This window comes from Plectropomus leopardus, chromosome 21, assembly GCF_026936395.1.
Source record: "Plectropomus leopardus strain MGB_pleo_1.0 chromosome 21, ASM2693639v1, whole genome shotgun sequence".
Lineage (NCBI taxonomy): Eukaryota > Metazoa > Chordata > Actinopteri > Perciformes > Serranidae > Plectropomus > Plectropomus leopardus.
The window spans coordinates 15,349,857-15,371,610 of NC_142196.1; the positions used below are offsets into that span (position 1 = coordinate 15,349,857).

General features: G+C 40.8%; 1 protein-coding gene across 1 annotated transcript in view; it reads right to left on the reverse strand.

Moving 5' to 3' along the window:
- The window catches only part of prex2 (phosphatidylinositol-3,4,5-trisphosphate-dependent Rac exchange factor 2), a 127,478-nt gene that overhangs the window by 63,778 nt on the left and 41,946 nt on the right, over window positions 1-21,754 (reverse strand). Inside the window, exons 11-21 of the mRNA XM_042510369.2 lie at window positions 18,420-18,520; window positions 17,300-17,403; window positions 17,165-17,214; window positions 12,884-12,959; window positions 10,431-10,503; window positions 8,938-9,080; window positions 8,503-8,595; window positions 6,981-7,129; window positions 6,113-6,198; window positions 3,667-3,803; window positions 1,149-1,266 (exon numbers count right to left, since the gene is read on the reverse strand). Coding sequence (XP_042366303.1) covers window positions 1,149-1,266; window positions 3,667-3,803; window positions 6,113-6,198; window positions 6,981-7,129; window positions 8,503-8,595; window positions 8,938-9,080; window positions 10,431-10,503; window positions 12,884-12,959; window positions 17,165-17,214; window positions 17,300-17,403; window positions 18,420-18,520 — 1,130 coding nt within the window. The remainder of the gene's footprint in view (window positions 1-1,148; window positions 1,267-3,666; window positions 3,804-6,112; window positions 6,199-6,980; window positions 7,130-8,502; window positions 8,596-8,937; window positions 9,081-10,430; window positions 10,504-12,883; window positions 12,960-17,164; window positions 17,215-17,299; window positions 17,404-18,419; window positions 18,521-21,754) is intronic.

The window sequence follows — 21,754 nt, forward strand, 5'->3', positions numbered from 1 at the left end:
TTTGCTGTTCAAATCCATTAACTATCTGCCATAATAGCATGAAAAGATTTAGAGAACCTTGAGAAATCTCTGCATAAAAAGGGACAAGGCTAAAACCAAAATGAATGGCCATGACCTTTGACCCATAAAGCTGCACTGCATTAAATACCAACATGACTGAAGGATATCACAAAATGAGCTCAGGGGACACTAAAACCACTGACAGTGGACACAGTTTATCACTGTATCTATAAATGCAAATTAAGACTTAACTATGCAAAGTGAAAGCCAGATATCCAACAAAATCCAGAAACACTGCCAACTTCACTTGGACCTGAGCTCATCTGTCATGTCACAGTTTGATTTCTTTCTTTTGAAACAAACAACTTTTAAGGATTAGTCACAGACTTGTGTTAAATCATTTATAGTGATTAACTAATTAAAATAAATATATTATTTATTAAAATAAGTAATTATATTGCTGATCATTTTATGTATAATGTTACTCGTTTATAGATTTATTTTTCTGAATTTTGGTGATACATTGGTAGTTACAATTGGTCTGGTCTAAATATACATATATATATATATATATATATATATATATATATATATATATACATATATAAAACAAAGACAACAATAAAGTTATTAACAGTAAATAGTAAGATAAAACTGAATTCACAGGATTATGGGAGCCTTCTTTAAAAGATATACTTTGCTTTGGCAAGTATTATTTCTGTAATATTTATTATCACAAAAAATGTTGATATATTGCAAGCAATAAAGTTTACATACCCATTTTTAAAGATACAAATGAAGTTTTAGTGAAAAAGAAGCACTCTATAGGTGAGAGAACCAGGATAAACCAGTTTGACTGCAGTATATGGATGTCCCCCTTTGATAGGCGGCGATAAGCTCAGGCTTCAGGTCCCCTCTTGGCAATTTCTTTAAAAATTGTAAAAATCACATTTGCAGTAATATTGTGAAAGAAGACCTCAAAAGTAAATTTTCAATTCTAGTTTTGTATTTTTAAAATGACTGCTAATAAAGGTTCCCTCTTGGATAGTACACTTAGATAGTCCCCTATTATTCATGTTCGCATGTATGCGTGTGTGTGTGTGTGTGTGTGTGTGTGTGTGTGTGTGTGTGTGTGTGTGTGAGGTCACCTTCGACTTTACACTCGAAGCCGTCTCCATTCTCCTCAGGGGTTGGTTTCTGGTTTGTTTTCTGGTTGTCCTCCTGGGCGCTCTCACTGTTGTTGTACACCCACTTAATAGTGTCTTGCTGCATTGGATCACAATCAAATAATATGTTTAGAGGTTTGATCAAAATGTTTTTGCATCAGAAAAAATATGTCAGGTTATTTTGTCTCCGATTGTCCAATTTAAACTTTTATTTAACTATTGAACTTTAAAAAATCTGTGTATTTTCACTTAGCGTTAAATTGACTGGAAACATTCAATTCCCTCATGCACAAAAACTGTCAACACAAATCAGTCTATTGTAGCATCGTTTGTGGTCAACAGGTGGCATTTCTATTGCTAGTGAGATAGTATGAGGCAAAATAAAACTCTGAACAAACAGAAGTCTGTTTTGTGTGCACACAAGCTGAGGTTTGGGTTTCATGCAGTATGTTGAGCTGATTCTGCCCAGATATGGTGGACAGCGTCACAGTTGGGTTGGCAGAGCATACAGTGAAAAGCCTTCGCAAACATATGGAAACATGGTGCTTAGTGAGACCGCAAAAGCAAACCCGTGCCAATCTCATCAACCCACTCCAGTGTGCCACACAGTTCTGTGTGTGCGTGTGTGTCTGTGTATCTGTCTGTCCTCTCGTCTACACACCCAAGCTCGCAGTGGGTTTTCTGCCAAGGCTACATGCTATGCCTGCCTACTGGTCTGTGGTCTCCTAGTGCACAACCACACACACACACACAGAGAGACAGAGAAAGAGAGGGTGGTTCCTCTGCATCCATACTTGATGTGAACCAGATCTCCAGTAGTGTTGGAACCCTGAAGTGCTTCATTAAGCCTGAAGTCCCCGTGGAGCTCAATTACAGTGACACACTACACTGACTCAGACCACAAACACACACCCTTGAGATTCTGTTTTCTCACAATTTACCCACCTTCAGCAGGTGGACTGAGCTTCCTCTCCCCCTTCTCCGCTGTCAACCACTGTTTTAGAAAAAAAAAACCTGCCTGGCCTATCGTCCATCTTTCTCCTCCCTCCAGCAATGTCAGCCACCCTGAGCTCCAGTCACAACCAGATCCTTTCCCACCTCTTTCTGCAGCCTGCCAGTCTCCCACAGCAGGCCCACTGCTGTGAGCCAGAGGTCAGCACAGGAGAAGCCAAAACTACTATTATTTCTGCGTAATGACCCAAGAGAAGGAAAGAGGGAGTCAGAGCAAGAAAGAGATATGAAGGTAAATGGGAGCTAGAAGTTCTGTCCGCTGTTTTTTTTTCTTTTTCTCACAGCCAACTAGTCCTCATTTCCCCTCTTTTCAGCTCTTTTTGTTCCTTTTGCTCTTTTATGATCTCCTGCACTTCCCCTCCTTGAAGTTTTATTACATAACTATCAGCTCAATCAACATATAGTTCAAATTATCTTAACTTTCTACCATTGAGGTCATGGGAAATTAAAGTGTGACCTCCACCTCAGCCATTATTACAGAAAAATGATTCATCTTTACTTGGGGGACTATATCTTCATGGCGCTCACAGGTTACTACGCTACTTTTTAATTTTCATTGTATGCATGTGTAAGCCTGTTTACACATGGTATTAACATGTGTCTTGGGTGATCCGCAAACAGGTGAATTATTAATTAGTAAAAGCTCTAAGTCTGTGTGCATCTCCGCATGCGTCTTGATTAACCACTTTTGATCAGATCAAGTGAGATCTGATCAAAAGTGGTTAATCAAGACGCTCTATATGCAAATTAACAAGTGAATCATTTCCATTTGCAAAGACCAAATGCATTGTTTTTACCTGCAGGAGGTTTACCGTGCTACACACACACTTACAGACTTCACTATTTGAAATAACATTTTAATGATATTTTAGTGTAGAGCTTCCTTGCCCCGTTCTCCCTCTGTTTGTATCATGAGACAAGCACCGCTAGGAGACCACTGCTGGGGAAATGTGAACTCTGTTGTGGGAACAGTTGTTATGAGTCCGCCCAGCCACACAAAAACAATGACAGGGCTAACTGCTAGCATCATACGGCTAACTTTACAGGATTAACAACAGAGTTGAGCCATTTACTGTTGTTGTGAATTTACTTGGACCGTTTAATAGCTGCTGCTGTGTTAGCTATTGCTAACCAGGCAGACATTGAACTGACCATTCCCCAGGAGTAAAGCAGCTCCAGAAACAGTCCCTCAGCTCTGCAACTGTGCAACTGCAGCAAATAAAAGTTTTCTTATCCGGTGGGGTGTCAAAGACGTCAGCTGGGTAGGTGCTGAAAGAATGTGGCCGCATGTGGCCCAGACTAACTCAAAATGTGTTCTGAGCGATTGGATCTGATCACCAAGGATGCATTACACAAGGCCTAGGACATCCTAGATACTTATAGATACTAGATACCTAGATACTTTTGCTCTAGAATAAAAGTTTTGGAAAACCTCTGTAGTTAGTTTTATTTCTTTTTCTCCTTGCCCATCCTCCTCCTCCTGTCTCACCTGTGTGGGTCGTCGATACTTTCTGCACGCAGTGACATGAGCGATGACGCTGGCATGGCTCTCCTTGCTTACATTGATGCCGTTCACCTTGATGATGCACTGGCCTGGGTGGAGACCAGCGATGGCTGCCACTGTGCCTGGCGTGAGACACAGATGAGCAAAACAGAAAAAGAGAGGCGTCAAGGGCAATAACTATTGCACGTTATCAAGCAGGTGGAAGCTGCATCAGGATGAAAAAAAAACACCAGCACACACACGCCCCCCCAAAAAATAACTGTCAAATCTTCCACATCCTGTACACAAAATTAGGTTGAACAACATTCCTTTTTCTTCTTTGTATTTACAACTTTGCTTCCTGTTTTGGCAGCGAAGGAGAAGTGCGAAGGAGAGCATGAAGAGGAGGGAAGTTGTTTATCTGGGGTAGATGTTGGGCCTCTCTGAGGGATGTGATTCAGACCATACTCTAAGAGATCTTCAAGGTTTACAGCTATCAAAAGGAAGTGCATGGCAGACTCAATATTCCTCCTCATTTTATTCAAAGCTCCTTAAACACATAGCATGCATACCTCACACTGCAATATACAGAATCTGTACTCTTCTTGCCCAGAATTAAATAACTGAGCTGCACTCTTTTTGCGCTGCTTTAATTGTGGTAAGAAAGTATATCAACAGAGAGGTCCACTGTATTTAATAATAGAATGGAAAAACAGGCTACAGTCCAACACAACAACAGGGCCAATAAGATAGGGAGTAAGACTGCAAGGACGTGTGGTACAAGATACAGCTCTCTAACTTTGTGTGTATGTGAGTGTATGTATCTATTTTTGCTTTCCTATCACAGACTGACATAGTGAAATAATTAGTAGGCCTCTTGACACTCCCTGCCTCAGGTAGATGCCTCTTTGGACAAATATCCTGGTAAGGGTGTGTGTGTTGAGGCGTTAACATTTGCTTAGTAGCACTAATATGGACATGACTGATCTGGCTAAAACTGGTAGCCTAAACTTTGGTACCTGTGTTGCGTAAAATGTGTGGGAAAAAAGTATTTATCTCATGCCTCCACTGAACGAAGAATCAGAAAATTCAGAAAAATTCTTGATGAACTGAAGTCATCAGAGTGCATATTTAACATTAAAACTACATAAAACATTTGTTTCCAGTGTTATTTATCCAGTCGTATGCTCAGTACTTACCAAACATAAAGCCTTTTTCACACTGAACTGAACAGGAAATGAAACTTATCTATGCTCTCTTCAAAGCCCGACTCAATTGACAAAAACAGTAATTTTTTATCTCACTTAAATCAGGAGCTGCTGGTCTATCACTGTCTTCATCAGTAAGCTTGTTTGTGTTATTGTGTGAATTTTGTGTTTATAAGGATTAGTTTGGATTCACCAAAGTCACACAATAACACCAACAAACTAACTGACTGAGGCAGCAGTAGACCAGCAGCTCCCATTCCAGCAAGGTAAAATCATGTATTTTGTCAATGGAGTCTGGCTTTGAGGAGATCATAGATAAATTTCACTTTTATTTCAGTTTCCAGTCAGAAAAGGCCATCTGGTTTTGAAGTACCAAACATACAATATGATAAATAAGACAAGTTGTGTGAGAATTTGTAAACAGATGTTTTGATAAAGTTTTGTTGCTGAAAAGCATGGCTCCCTTATAACTTTAATTCATCAAGAATTCTCTCAGTTTCTGGATTCTCTGTTCACTGGAGGCCGGCAAGAAAGAGTTTTTGTCACAAATTCAACGTAACACAGGGTGAGTTAGTGATATACAAATGGTCATCTGGTCAGGTGAAGAATCCCTTAACCATGGCTTCTTCTTGTCTCTCAGTTTCTCTGCCTCTAATTGTTATTACCTGCTCCTACTGACCTTAGACACCAGGGGACAGCAGCTGTTATGACAGTCTAAGGGATTAGGGATCATCAGCTTTGTCTCAGGGGATCAGAGCATCTACTTGAACACACAGCAGGTTCCCAGGCAACCACATCATCAAGTCCACACATGCACACACACACAAAGTCACACACATACCAAGGACATATCCACCCTGTCATCCCATTTAGATTGCTTAAGGAAAAAACAGGATTCAATTCTCCTGAGAACACCCAGACAAGGCCATGGATTGCTTTTTGATTGGACCCTATCTCGTGCCAGCCCTGAAACCACTAGGAAAAAATGTGAATAGGTACATGTAAATGATTGTAATGTGGAAAGTGACTGATAACCAGCTAATTCTCCGTCTTGGCAGAGCCAGCACCAAGCCAGCTGAGCCACATGGAGTGCATGAGCGAGGAAAATTGGCCCTGTGTGGCCAAGTCATGCGCACCCCCAAAGACTGGCGTGGCATCTGCTCGCCAGCTGTGCCACAATAACAGAGCGGTTATGGGAGGCCTTTTTCTGATGAGGCCAGACACCTCGAGTAGCTATCTCTTACCTCTCCCAACAGCATGGACCACAGATGGACCAAAGCCACGAATCTGGAAACCCAACCCATCAGCCGAGTCTGGAATCTTCACCGTCCTGGGAATACGAGGAGGGAAAAGGATACAAGACAATATCTCTTTGATCATACCTTTACACGCATGCACACATTAAAGGTCCAGTGTGTAAGATTTATGGGGATTTAACAGTATCTGGCTGTAACAACTGTAGTTTGCAAGCAGCTTTAACTTCTTCATGTTAGAATTCCTTCAGTGTTCATAGTTCAGGAAGTTTTTACCAGGAGCTGAATTATCCACAGAGGTCTCTTTCTTTTGTTAAAAAAAGAGAGCCAGTGATCAATACTGGTAAAAGCACTGAATGAAGCAGTATAACGTTACAAATCAGTGTTTCTACAATGCTTTTCTGCTTGTTGGAGACAGCCACTAGCCAAGCTTCTGCTAATGTGTTCTCACCTTTTTTCTCTGATAACTTAAAATCAAGATGTTCAGGAGGTTTTTACCAGGTGATTTAAGACGCTAAAAACTCTGAATAAAGCAGTTTACATAAAAAAACAAACAAAAAAAAGTTTTTTCCAACACTGCTCATCGCCAAGGGGCTGCTAACAGTGGTGGACAACATAAAAAATGGGATGGCCCTGTCTAGAGGCGGTGTTTGATTTGTCCGCCGTGGGCTATTGTAGAATCATGGTGGAGCAACATGGGGATCTCTGTAGATAAGGATCTGCTATCTATGTAGATATTAAAGGCTCATTCTAAGGAAATGAAAACACAACCATTCTTATTCTTCTATTATATTCCATTTCTGCCAGTATATCACCCTAAATCCTACACACTGGACATGCATTTAAAGAAGTGACTTACTCTCTCGGCTTGGTGCTAACCAGCACCCTCAGGGGTCCCTTGCTATTAAAACACTGCCTAAGAAGTACTTCCACTTCAGAGAAAGGCCTGAGGAACACCAGGTCTCCATTTATGGCAAACAACTTCTTTCCCACCTCCAAGCCAGCCATCTTGCAATAGAAGAGAAGAAAAAAGATGATAAAAAAAGTATTGAGTCAAGCATCAGGTTTTGATGTCATGCAGAATCACAATGAAATGTTTGTCATTTTTAGCTTCAAGTTAACTTTTTGTTATAAAAACACCAATACTCCCAAAGGATTTCTATATATCACAAAGAAAAGAGCACACGCTCCGAGTCATAGGATGACTTTTATCTACGAGTATACAGCTGGATCCTGTTGCGGATTTCATTGTCTCAGCCTGAATATTTAAATCCAGACACACACAACCCTAGTCTCTATGCAATCCAGACCTTCCAGGCGCATTCAGTGCTACTTCAGGGCTGGAGGGAATTATGGGTCGTGTGCTCAGATTGATCACATTTGCCCACAAACTCTTCTGTCCCATTTTCATCCAGCAGATCAAAGCTAAACACCAAAGGAGACCTCAAAAATATGGCGCCCTTTAATGCGCTCTATTTCTGCATGAAAATTCTTCTAATGTTAGCATCCGTGTTCATCACCATAAAGCAGGTTAGAGGTTTAGATTTTTTTGAATGACTGATGACCGAACAACATTTTAACAACAAAAGGCTTCTGCTAACTGGAGCTCATCTACTTTAAAGGCATCACAGCCTTGCAGAATAACTTCTTGAAAACCAAATGAAATACAGCAGGAGGATGTTAAGTGACAAAGGGGATACGCTGAATCAGAGTCTTAGCGGCACGAAGCCAAAACACCTTCAGATGTTGGGGCCTACTTTACGTTACAGAAAGCTTACATGGATCTGTACAGTATGTATATCCACTTAGAAAGGACTCAGTTTGAATATGAATATCAATTTGTTAAAGAAACATATATGTCCTGTTTTTTGGTAATTTCTGTTTTTTGTAGTTGTTTTTGGTCTCTTTCTAATTGTTTTGTGTCTCTTTCGAGATCGTTTGTATAGCTTCTTGTTGTTTTGTTTCCTTTAAAGGTCAATGTGTGTCTTTGAGGTATATTTCTGTCTTTTTTGGTCATTTAGTTACTCTTTGAAATCATTTTGTGTCTCTGAAGTCGTTTTGTGTCTCTTTCTAGGAGTTTTGTGTCTCTTTGTAGTACCTATGCATAGCTTTTTGTTGTTTTGTGTTTCTTTAAAAGGTCAATTTATGTGTTGTTGAGGTACATTTGTGTCTATTTTGGTCATTTAGTTACTCTTTGAAATTAATTTGTGTCTCTTTCTAGCAGTTTTGTGTCTCTTTGTAGTTCTTTTGTGTCCCTTTGAGGGAACTTGGTTCTCTCTCTGATCAATGTGTTAATTTGAGTGACATTTTGGGGATGAAGGCCAGGGGGCCTGTGCCGGATAGGCCCATTCAGTAATTCATCCATGTGGGTGCATTCTCACCTCAGCGGGTGAGCCCTTCTCTACAGATTTGATGATGGGGACTCTGTTCCTCTCCTCCAGGGTAAAGCCGTAGCCTCCATCACTGGGCCTTATCTGTAAAAAAAAAAAAAAAAAAACGGCACGTCTCCCATCAGTAAAATCCCAAGCCAGCAGACCGAGACATTTTCACAGAGCACAAACACCAGAAGCAGATACTGGTACAAACAGATAGCAGCCATAGTAGTATTTGCTCACTCCTTGGAAAAGAATGCTTACTGAGGTATAAAATGGACTTTTGCAGAGTTATGACTTTTTTGCTTCTCACAGCTGTGTGCTTGCTAATGATTTACTGTGCCTTCGGTTTGTTCTGAGTTGTGGGTACATTATAGCTTGTTAGACAGACTGAGAGCTAATCAATCAATAAGCCACGAAGGAGTACTATTAGTGAGCACTCACCAGAAGAGACTTTGAGATGACGTTTTCAACTATTTTCAGGTCATGCTTCATAGGTTTGTGTTTGGTGTTGGAGCCCTCCATCTCCTCGTCAGCGAAGAACCGAAACAACAAAGGCTCGTCCTTGAATTCACTCTTTTCCAACACTGAAGGAGGTAACAACAAAGTCACGAGTGACTAAAAGTCAGAAAAACAAACAAACTGCTGAAATGAAAGTAGCTGAATAATCACATTTTTGGCAAATAGCTTTTTTAGACGAAGTTTCCTACCAGGATATTTTAAAGTTTTAGCCCCTTATCTACAGATCATGTATAAAAAGCAGTTTTGCTGACAAATTTCAAAAGTTTTGTTCAGAGAGTTTATTTATTGATACTGTTTTTGATTCTTGGATGATTTTTTCAGCTGTTCCAGCAAGGCGTTGGTTTCTATTAAAATAGGATTAAAATCAATGAGGAGACTTCTAAAACTCACTTGAGTTCTGAAATCCATCACAGTGAATATTAAATCTGCTGTAACTTTTTCATGGTGATGCATTTTTGCAAGAGTTTAGTTTTGAACTGTTCTGATCCTCAAAACTATCACGTGACTGACAAAAAATTATGATAAACTGCAGGGAAAAAAATGAAAACTAAGGGCAGTGTGGAATGGCAGAAAATGCATTAAAAGGCTATAATATGGAAGAAGTAGCAATAGAAGTAGAATTAGATACCTACTAACATTCACTTCATTCCCCTCAAGATCAGATATAGAACCGATAGGTTTAATAGCAACGTTGTCAGGCCAAATAGCTTACTGGCATGAATGGTAAAATTACCCTGACGGCTGTGGATGTGAAAGGAAGTTTGATGGCTGTGACCGTTACTGTATTTTCCATAGATGTGCTGGTAGTTTGTAGTGCAAGGCTTGAACTGTGGGTAGCTTCTAGCAGTTACATCACGAAGGTACAAGGAGACACGATGTGACTCATACTGTAGTGTGTATGATGTGGACTTTGGCATTAGGTAGGCGCAGAGTTAAAAACAAGCCTGACTCGCACAAACAAATTGTAACCATGGCTACTGACCATTTTTGCACTTAATCTGACAAACATCCATGTGTTATCCGCCAAGTTCTCACAACTAAAGCGAACCATGCGTGTACCCTGGACTTGGTTAAGTCACACAAGTATGCATGAAGTTAATGATAGTATGCGTGAATACAGCCGTAGCCCCTAACCACACGCACACACATGCACACATACAAATTCATTCACTGGATTGGAAAAAAACTTCTATTCCTGTTGCGTGTCAAAGGGATTATAAGTAGAAGTGGAAAGAGAACAAGAGTGGTTGTGTTCTAAAACAGGATGCTAAATGCCAGGCGCCCTCTGTGCGGTTTCTCCAAAGCATTCAACTCTTATTTAGTCAATGATGGAGAGGATTCCACGGTTTGTGAACAGCGGGATGAGACATTTTTTTTTGGTCTGTTAAATTCCTCAGCGGTGTAAAGTGCCGTACCGTGGTGCATGAAGCCATTGTCGCACAGCTCCACCCCCAAGATCAGCGCCTCCTCCCTGGTCCTGCAGTCTCCCTGCACCAAACAAAACATGAGAAAGTGGATGCAGTGCAGAAAGGAGACAAGTTCAAGCAAAAAGAGTGGATAATGTAAATCAGAATAAGAGGAAAAAAGAAAAAGAGAGACAGAACAAAGGGCATTGTATGTTTAGCGAGCAGCCCCCCCCCATACCCCATATTCCTGCATCCAAAAGCCCAGCAGAGCTACTCTGCACTTGAACACAGCTAAAATCATGTCTGGACGGCAAAGTGTGACAGCTCTTGAAGTCCCACTGAAGGAGTAAGAACACACACATTCACTTTCATGCATACACAAACATGTGATGTCTGCCATTGATTCTGGGGTTGGGGCCATATACATTTCATTTCTTTGTTGTCATCCCGGACAGAACTATCAATCTGTCAGCCTCAAAGCTTCCTGTCAAAGTCAATAAAGCTCAGCTGTCGAATCAATTCTGCCTTTCTTTCTTCGTTTCCTTTCGGCTCCGCTGAGAGCCCCCAATCTGATGGCAAGAAACGCTTTGTTGTCTCAGTTTGTTTCCTTTGTTGCACATTTGAAGTGGCCTGCAAAACTGTATAATCCAATTGACTGATTATGCTTCATGTTATGTAATAATTAAAAAAAAAAAAGACTTTCTGAATGACTACTTCTTGGAATCACTAATTTGGACAACATTATGTTTGACTCTGCAATGTATAATCATATTGTTACTTCTACTTAAAAGTTGATTAACAATAATATTGCTCATTCTTTACTGTGGATGAAGCTATATTGGGGTTGCCTTGCTCCAAACCTTTAAATCCGCCCACTCCACTGAGTTCGAGTTGACTATTTGTCTGGCATCAAGACATAACAGTGGTTTCTCAGTTAAAATAAACTAGAATTACCGCCTCGTGGTTGAATGCCTCCACAAACCAGAGAAGTTGCAGTTACAGTTTACAGTCATGTCTGTCCAGACTCACATGTAGCCATGACGGTAGACAATGCTTCAGATATGGATGTTGCTGCAAAGAAGCTACACATTCTAAAACATGGATGTTTCAACCCAGCAGCACAGAAAATCTACACAATTGCCACAATTTCCAGGTGGACACCCAAGATTAGTGTCACCAATTTAGTATCTGACGAAATGTCTCCTCTTCTGTTCCTGAATTATGATGTTAAATAACAGCCAAGAAAATGTTATTGCAAAACATTCTGATGTCACAGTAAAGCTAAACTTTGTCCTTTTGGATATAAAATACCATGCCATCATGTCATTGTTTTACCATATTAGACATTTGTGTGAAATTTAGCATATGAAATCTTTATTTATGGTCAAAAGCATGTTTTATGAGGTCACAGTGACCTTGACCTTTGACCACCAAATTCTAATCATTTCATCTTTGAGCCCAAGTGGACCTTTGTACCAAACTTATTCCCTCAAGGCATTCTTGATCACGCTCATAAATATAGATGCAAAGCCATGGCTATCACTGGCTCAGAGGCATAAAAACTACCAATGAGTACTGCAGGGCAGACGTGATTTACCAATCAGCGCCACAGATGGGACTAACACATTTGTCAAGCCATTGTCGAGCAGTGTGCCAAAAATGGTGAGCCCTATTAACAAAATAGACACTGCTATTGAGGATGATCTAAACTGACGTCTTCTTACTTTTGCCAAACACTGTAATTTGTTTTACTTGGCTCCACTCGACTCTTTAAAATCACACCAAATCAGGTTTGTTGGCACGGCTACATATCAGTTTGGACTTAATAAAAACTGTCTCTGTTGACATGCTAGTCAGGTTCAAAACCCCTCCTCCACAGAAATCAAAGTGAAGAAACAGTCCATCAATAACAAAAGCAGGCCAGTTGCTATCACCTGCTGAGGTGCTGTTCATGCTGAATGTGGGCAGTGGCTGATGTGATGGCTGTGGAAAGCTAGCTTTCTGGCTAATGTTAGTTGGCTTGCAAATAAATACCATGAAATGTGATGTTATTGGTAGATTTTTCATTTTCTTACTTTGTCCATTTTCCGACTCACTGCTATCCAGGCAGCATTTCTCATGATGAGCAGTTTGTATCTTCACGGCCAGTATCACATAATATGAGCTGGTTAAACATGGCAACAATCAAAATCTCCTCTACACATACTTGTTAGCAATTATTTGAGGTTGCGACTTTGCCAGTCAAAGTTCACCAAAGTTGAACTTCACATGATGCAAAGATGTGAGTCTGCTTTGCCAATGGATGCAAACGTTTAATTTGCCCCTCTGCTTGCATTAAATGGAACTGAACGGGAGGTGAATGTTTGCCAGTGTAAATTTTGCTCATGTGTGACTCTAAAGATGAAAACAGAGTGTAACGAGTGGACAATTCTGTCTTTCATCAGGCAAAAATTTGAGTTTACCTGTGCAATAAGCCAGTCTATGAGCTTGTTGGCCATCACCACTGATTTGTAGGTCCGCAAATGGTAGTCCTTATCCCTGCATGGGCAGAAAAGCAGAAAACCTCTTGAGAAGGATTATGAAAACAAAATTTCACTTTTAAACTTGGACTGCGCCAGGTTACTATTCAACTCTGTAATTCACTTAAACTGTAATAAATCCAGATGGTGAACATGTGGAGTAGTAATTCCTTAGTCTATTTAAAAACAAATAAGAGAAAGAGGCTGAAAGAGGGCTAATAATTCCCACTGTCAGCAGGGCGTGGTCACTTTTCAAGCACTGGCAGTTGCATCATAAATCTGAGTGTGTTTCTGACAGTTGGTGACAGCACAACAGCATTCCTCCGGGCATGGCTGGTAACGGTCCCTGTGGTGTTTGGCCCCGGGGTGCCCCATGTCCGTCTGGCGTTGCTGTTCTCAGTGTTACCCCCACTGCCGCACACAAACCCCGAGAATGTCGTCTGAAATGGAGCCGTGACTTTCCCATGAACACGGGGGCCTCCCCGGGGACACGCAGGGGCCGAGCTGCAGGCCGGGAAAGTCCAGAACCACCGTGACTTACACCACTTACACCACATGCAAACACTCACTCAGACACACAAGCAACCGCACATACACATGCCTGTCTTGCACACACACAGTTCAGACAAGTCAAACATGACATGTGGGCCAAGTTAAAGTCCAATCTCAGCTGTCTGGAGCTGTTCAGAAAGCGAAGCGTGAGAGGCCGAACGCTGCCCTGTTTCCTCCACAATGGAACATTCTGTTGCGTAACTGTATTTGACAGCCTGCGTTGGTCTCTGATGAGGTCGGTAGTGTTGGTATTAGCTGGTGAGGCACGTTGCCCTGCCGTGCCATGCATTAAGCAGAAGGACCAGAAGAGGCAATAGAAACCCTGTTTCCCCCTGAATGGGATACCAGAGAAAGGGAGATTGGGGCGACAGCGGCTGGTGCACAGTGAGGCTGTCAGAGTGAAAAATGGGGGGTAAACAGCGGTCCAGTGGGCAGCCATATGTCCAGCATGAGGAAACAGCAGTTTGAAGAGTAACAGAGGGAAAGGTCAGAGAGGTAGTTTTCTAACTTGCTGTCCAAAGAAGAAAGTTTGCTTTGACAATTTGTTGGGGGTAAATGGATGATGATGATGGCAAATGTTTTCAAATCATTCTTTAGAATATTTTATTCCGAGGATGCTGAAAGTTCAAGATTTAATAAACTGTTTCGGTCTTGATGAATTACTCAAGTACAGTGCGTTAGTTATTTTGAAAATCCTGCGGATGCATCCAGAAATATCGAGTTTCTCGAGGACTCATCAGCATAATGAACAATACTTGTCAATATTTATCAGACGCTGAACTGAAATGCCAGTTTTTCCATTCTGTGTGAGGATAATTTATGAGTGACCTTCGCTGTATTGTGTGAGTTTGCAGCCTCTCTATGTGAAAATGTCTTCTCATTACATTATTTTCAGTCATGCAATAAAATACCACTTTTAGCAATCATATAACACTTAACACATAATTACTATCTTAATACAGAACAAAAGAGAAAGAATACAAGACACAAAAAATCAATACAAGACACAAGGGCTCATTCTTAAAATAGGTGTTGTAGCAGTAAGCAGTCCCAACTCAAGGTCCACTTCTCAGCTTTTCCTGACGCTTTCAACCAAACAGATGTTCCTCATCTGCATGAAAGTTTGATCATCTAGTACTTCACAAAGCAACCCAAGGCCCTTTTACTAGCATATACTAATAAATGGTAATCTATGCAAAATAAAGTACATTAATTGCAATAAATGCTGAATATGACAAGTATTTAAAAGACATGGTCCACAGAAATTAGTCATTCACTTGATTGTCTGATAAATCTAAATTATTTATATAATTTATAACTGGACTCCATATATTCTGTATTCTCTTTACCCTTTAATATGTAAGTTATCATTTCTAATATAATGCTTGATAACGTCAGTCTTATCCTTTGATTAGTGCTTGGCCTTTCAAGGATTTTCCATAAAAGTGAAATAGATTTGTTTGCATAAAGCAAGCTAAGGTCTATAAAATGATCCCCATTGCTTTATTAAACGCATAATAGTGTGTACCAATTATTAGCCAGGAGTGGACATTTCAAACTGCACAATCAGATTCCTTGGAGCTTTTCTAGTGAGGACAGTGGGGTGTGAGGGGGGCTCAGAGGCTGTGTCGGGGTTGCATAGTGTACGTTCCCCCCTTCTCTTCATCTCTCTCACTCTGCCAGGAAATTATACCTAATTAGGCAAGGGCTGGTTGCTCCAATTAAACTCTGGCATTCCCAGGCCCTGTGATGCATTGTACCGGGCTCTCAGTGAGAACACACTGCACAGATACACTGGTTAACAACACACTCGACTCTAGTACACCAACAAGAGCTTTTACGTCAAGAGGTTTGGCCTCGACACAAATGCCGATGGACTAAATGCTGACACACACACACATACAAAATCAGCCTTTAGGCTTTTAGTAGTTGGATCAAACAGAAATACGGAGAAGTGTCTATGCTGGAAACATGCAGGTTCAGCGTGCCCCCTTCCAGCTATGGCACAGTTTTATTGGTGTGAAATTAAAGCTTTTCTCCAGGCCATTTGAGATCCAGCATAAACAGGCAACCTTGATGCTGTGCTTTGCGGTAAAACACATTAGCAGCCTGCTCCTCACACACTGTTCAAATGGAGTTTTACAAAAACAACACTGAAAACCAAAGCATGCCAGCAAATTACTCCTATAAAATGAGATTGCTCCACTTCTAACTCTGTTAGACAAAAGGATGTTTCATCGCATGTGCCAGAATTGCTCAGAAAACACCTGTTTCACATTTTGGTTTTAGTGACTATTTCATGAGCATGCTGGATTTTTCTGCTTTCATTTGTTTACACTAATTACCCCGATAAGATGACTAACTGGGAGCTTAGTTTTATCATTCCAAGTGTGTATCTGAATGACATGAGATGGTAAACAGAAGTTCCGACTTTAGCACTGAAACTTTCAAAACAACAGTGCTATTTTGCACCATTTTGGATGCTGAAGAATTGGAATTACTGTTAGCCTCCTGCAGCATGACTCCGTGTCAGGCCTTTCAGAGAGAAGGATCAATATGCTGTCAGTCACACTCAGTGAAATGTGTAAGACCTGTGTATTGTAACTGAGTGGCCCTTTGAAATGCTTTATAACAGAAATTAGTTTTTATGTGTGATGAATAGTTTGAGCCAAGTGAATGACACAAAATTACCTGTTGGTTTCAATGAAGAAAAAGGGCCAAAACAACAATCTCGAGTTTGAAATTGAGTTTGCTTAGTTTTAACAGAGATGCAACGTCAGTAGCTGTTAAAATATTAATAGCACTTTTAGGACTTCTGATCCATGTTGGCTAAAGTCAAAAGCAAAGCTGATTTTTTTAAATGGGGTTGTATCAGGTATTTATACATAAATGGCATTCAGAATATCCAGAGTTTGTACCACCACAGAAGCTAAGCAGTATAGTTTAATTTTAATTTGAATTTTGTTGCTGGCTTTTTAGGTGGCAAAAATTTTGCCACTGCCCACATCCACAGCAGTTCATTGCTTTGCTTCTCACTATCGCTTTCAGGCTTGACCGCAACTTTCAATGGAAGACCATGTGATAAGGTTGAAAACTCCAGAAAAAGCTAGGTAAAGGGCCTTGAGTTGGGATTGTTTAGTAAAGTACTATTAATATGATCAAACTTTCATGCAGATGAGGACCATCTGTTTGGTCGAAAGCCTCAGGAAAAGCTGATAAATGGACCTTGAGTTGGGACTGCTCACTGCTACAACACCTATTTTAAGAATGAGCCCTTGTGTCTGTGACAACGTGCTATTAAATGCTGAAAATGAACTCTTAAAAGCAGCAAGAGAGATTCATCTCAATGTTAGCCATTTATCTGTGTCACACATGCACCCAAACCACTTATAACATCTGATAGACTCAATCTTCCTCACCACATCTGTGTTTTGAGACCGGGCAGATGAAACCTGCCGAGCTTGATCACCCACAGGCCCCGCCACACTCCATCACCATCTGTGTCAACTCCTCTTAAGTCAGCTCCTCTTTAAAAACAATGAGCTCATAGTTCATTGTGATATTTCTTTACTCCAACTGCTTTGTGGTGGAGTTATTTTTAGGACTAAGAGACAGATGCTAAGCTACTGGGGCCCCACCTGGTTGGGTTGTTGAGAGAAAATGGTAGCCTACCTGATGACTGGAGTGAAGAGGCTGTGAAGACGGCAGAAGAGCCGAACACCCTGAGAAAAACAAGTATAGAGATTTTGATTAGGTCAGTGATAGAAGTGCTAAATGTGATTTTTATTAACTTAGGCTCTCTGTTACCTTAGATATCACATCGTGCATGTCACTTCTGGGGTGGTAGGTGCCGTCGTCGTAGCGAAACCGATACAGCACAGGCTCAGGCTTGAACTGGTGTTTGTCTGTGACTGAAAATGTAATTCAGAACTTGAGTAGGTTTCTGAAAGGAGAAGTGCCCGAATGAAACACCAAAAAATAAAGCCTCAAACCCCAGAGGGGTGTTATTATTCTTGCTTCATATCTGAAAGTATAAGAGGTTTAAAAACATATTCAAGCCAAGCAGGACTGCATGGTGAAACAAGCTTTCCAGACAAGAGGAGGACTCAAACCTCATACAGTGTGGTCACAGATAACACAGCTGCTCAGAACTCCCTGCTCCTCTTGCTCTAGGGGACTTTGTCGAAGGCCCTCCAAAACAGTAATAACAGTTGGCTCTGTATTCTTGGCTGCAGCCATGCGGGTTCCATTAAAGGTTTTTATGAAAAGATATTCTATCGTTTTCCACATGGGCACTTCTAACAGCACTGGGAGAGAGCTCAGAGGGGCTCGGAGTTAGTCTACTCTGTCAGGAACGACTCAAAAGCCCAATCTCATTTCTCTGTGAGGAAGCAATAAAGCACCCCCAAGTGATTCAAGATACAACTTGGCTTGAGGCCGTACTCTTTTGAGGAAAAAAAAACATGCAGAGCAGTATGCGCAATTTAGTGTGAATGCAAAGCATTAGCCAGCTTAAGCCTCATGCACCAAATACACTTGTTACCTAAAGCCACAGAACAGCCACGGAGCAAATATTACACAAACATTACAGCGGGAAGAGATTAACATTTATAATCCCTTACCTAAACATTGTGTCAAGGGGGTGTTTAAATGGGACACCTGCTAAGACATAAATAAGACAGCTGTGTCTGCATTGTAGGCTCAAGCCCGGGAGTGAAAGTGTTGTGAAACTGCTTGTTGAATGAGGAACATTCATTAGATACGGCTGGACGTTAGGTCAGGCAATGACATGCTTTTCATGCTCTACACAGTGCAGCATGACGTAAATTAGACTGTGGTAGATTTGGTTATAGACAGAAAACAGCAGAGGATGATGAAGCAGGTTTATAGTAAGAGAAAATAAAGAACCAATATCAGGAAAACTGACCATGGTGGATGATGCCATTCTCCAGCAGAGCTTGACCCAGGTGAACCCCTTCTTCTGGGTTGCCTGTCTCACCGATTTCCATCAGCCAAGACACGAACTCACTGGGGAAAACACAAAAGACAACACCAACATAATGAAGCACATGCTCACTCAGGGATAACACAACAAACTAATACAAAATACCCACGGGAAGTCCCATCACGCCATAAAAGGGAGGGTGCCTGATCAGCGGAGAGAGGTTTGAATTCACCCTTGATAATCTGTGAACTGGAAAAAAGTGGTGGCCTTTGCCATCATTACAGAGAGCCTTACAGACACTTACTCTAAATTGATGCAACTATGGCAACAAAAACCATCTTGGCAAAAAAAAGGATGATTTATTTATTACTGGGGGCCACATGTTTGTTAAAACAACCACTAGGCTTTAGTTTGTTTTGTCTGGGTTAATTCTATTTATTTTTCGATCAAGGATCTAACAGGATGAAATCCGAACAGTTTAATTGGATCTTGGGAAGTTCATGATGGAAACTGCCAGAATGTTTTGCTCTGCATCATTTACAACAGTGAACAGGAAACAAACAAACTGCCAGTTCAACAAACACAGCATCCCATCTTCTAAGGGCCTGAATGAGCTAAATGGGATAATGCTCCATAATTGAGAGAGAGAGAGAGAAAGAGGACAAAATAAGAAGAGAGAAAGAGGACAGGCAGAGTGGCAGTGGCCTATCAGATTACATCCTCAATGTCCTGTCTCCCTACAAAAGACAAACAAACACAGCCAGCAGCACCACTGGAATCCTGTGGAATTGACTTCCAGGCCATGACGGAGGTGGTCGGGTGTCAGCATCGAGCCAACAGGGGCAATTACAAACGCTTTCAGAGAAACAACTGACCAAACACCCCACCTCCGTCCGTCACTCTTTAACCACTCACCCTTGGCGTTTTTTCTCTCCACAACAGACCACAGGGGAAAAACACAAGTCTATAACAACGTCAATTTGTCAACCTCTGTACCTTAACCATGGAAGGAAAAACACAGTGAAAGTTTGGACGTTGCAGTTCTCATGGCCTCGAACGGATCAGGGTCACATGTGTAATAAACAGTTCCATGCAACTGAAAGCCGTACATTTAAGACTCAAAACTTAACGGATGAATCATTTGAGATTCTGACTATTGGTGTTTGCTCTTCACTTACTTTAACTGAGCCTTTAAAGGCCCTCACAAACAAGTGATTTTTCTTTGAACTTCTTATTATGAGAGATGTGAGTCCTAAATGAACACTAAAATGTTCTGCCAAAGTAAAAAGATCTATTAATTAATTCACATGGGATTTCTGTATTAACGTTGTTTTTGTTTGTACCGCTCTTACTTGTTTGGAAAGTTGGAAAAAAGGCGATAGCACAATGTCACATAATGATCATACATTAAGGTGATTAGGGCTAACATCTTCTGGTCGGTTGACGATTGTTTGGCCGACATGCTCTTGTCATTGGTCGGACACTAGTAACACTTGTTTACTTTAATAAGGCTGCATGTCCACCAAAGCTTTTTCCCTCACAGGAAATGGCAGTTGTTATTCAGGACTTGTACATGTAAGTGACATTTGTGGTATTTTCCACTTGCTTGATCAGACTACTGCATGAGGAATTCCACTTGCCTGAACGCAGAACTACATCTATTAGACTTGGTGGCTACCAGTCTAATTTAATTAAAATAACATGAATATATATATATATATATATATATATATATATATATATATATATATATATATATATATATATATATTTAGCTGATTGGTATGAGGAGTTGGTAAAATTTCTGTCAACCAAGATTTTCTATGGTTTACTACAGCCCTAGTAGGAATTACTGACCTTTGGAGGTGCAAGTAAGAGGATTTTGTTGCCTCTTGTTTCCTACCTCCATGCTAAGCTTGCCAGCTGCTCGTTGTAGCTGCATTTGGTGGACAGACGTGAGAGTGATATCAATCTTCTTATCAGTAAGAAAGCAAAAAAGAGTGGAATTCCCAAAATGTCAAACTATTGCACTATATTACAATAATAAAACCCAGACACTATCTATTGTGCAATAACGGTAAAGTATATTAACTGTTGTTTGAATATGTCTCCCTGCTCTACGTACAAAATGCTGTCTACTCCCACATGCAGTAAAAGCTGTCTTTTTATTCAGTTTCGGCTTAAAAGTATCATTTGTGTGCTGAAAGAGCCAAAAGGTGGATTCCAAGTAATGTCAAAAAGAAAGAGCGGAGGCTGACAAAGACAAAGGGAATTTCTTACAGGATGTCTAACCTTTTCATTGAGCTCTTAAAGGGCTTTTCATCAACATCTATCACAACAAGCAGACACTATTGTCTGTCATGTGCAGAAAAAGACCCGCATTTTGAATTTCTTTTGTTTTTCTGTTTATTCCAGGCAGGTTTAAAATTGAATGATAACTGCAAGCTAGGTGGCTGTCACACACATTTTCTTTGATGAATTACACTGTTGCAGGAACCGAACCACAAATGATCATACCACTTAAAGGGGAGGAGCCCGAGACCCAAAAATAGCCTTAGGCCTTTAAAAAAAAAAAAGAATCAAAAAGAGAAAGAGGAGGCGTGGAAAGAGAACACAAGCGTTTCACAATGGAGGGAGTCGGCTGAGCCGAAGCCATAGGCAATGTGGCTTTCATCAGAGACATACCATGCTGGTTCCAATTCACCAATTACGCCTACATGTAATCATCTCCATAATCATCTGAGACAGAGGAAGTACAGCGGGGCGAGAGGATTCTTTACAACCACAAGTGGTCATCCAGGTGTTGGCCTAGCTGTATATAGCGGGATAGGTTTCCACAAGGAGATTCCCTGAGCTGCTTTCTCACCATACAATCTCTTCAGAATCAACGATGTGCCCAGATATGGCCAAAGTTTGATCCTTTTAATCTTTTTAGCTGACAGATCCATTCCTCCTCCAGACCGCAAAGGATCTGGTGTTGTCTGCATGGACCAATGGAGAAAGTAAGTCCTCATTTCAAACCACCAGGCGATGTAACATGGCCACAACTATGCCCAACTTAACTTTCTGGTTGTTTTTTTTCTCTCTCTTTCTCTGTTATTTTTAAAAATAACAGGGATTTTGAAGTGACCGTTTAAACTCGGATGATTTTCAGCGTGATTATAACCAGTCAAAACATCTCCGTAAAAATTTAAAACAAATGGAAAACACAGGTCACTTTAAAAAGTAGTAAGGCGTTTACAAGGAAAATTTGTAACGGGATTACAAGAGTCAAGATAGAAGGGCGGTTTAAATAACATCTAGCCAACACTGTCATG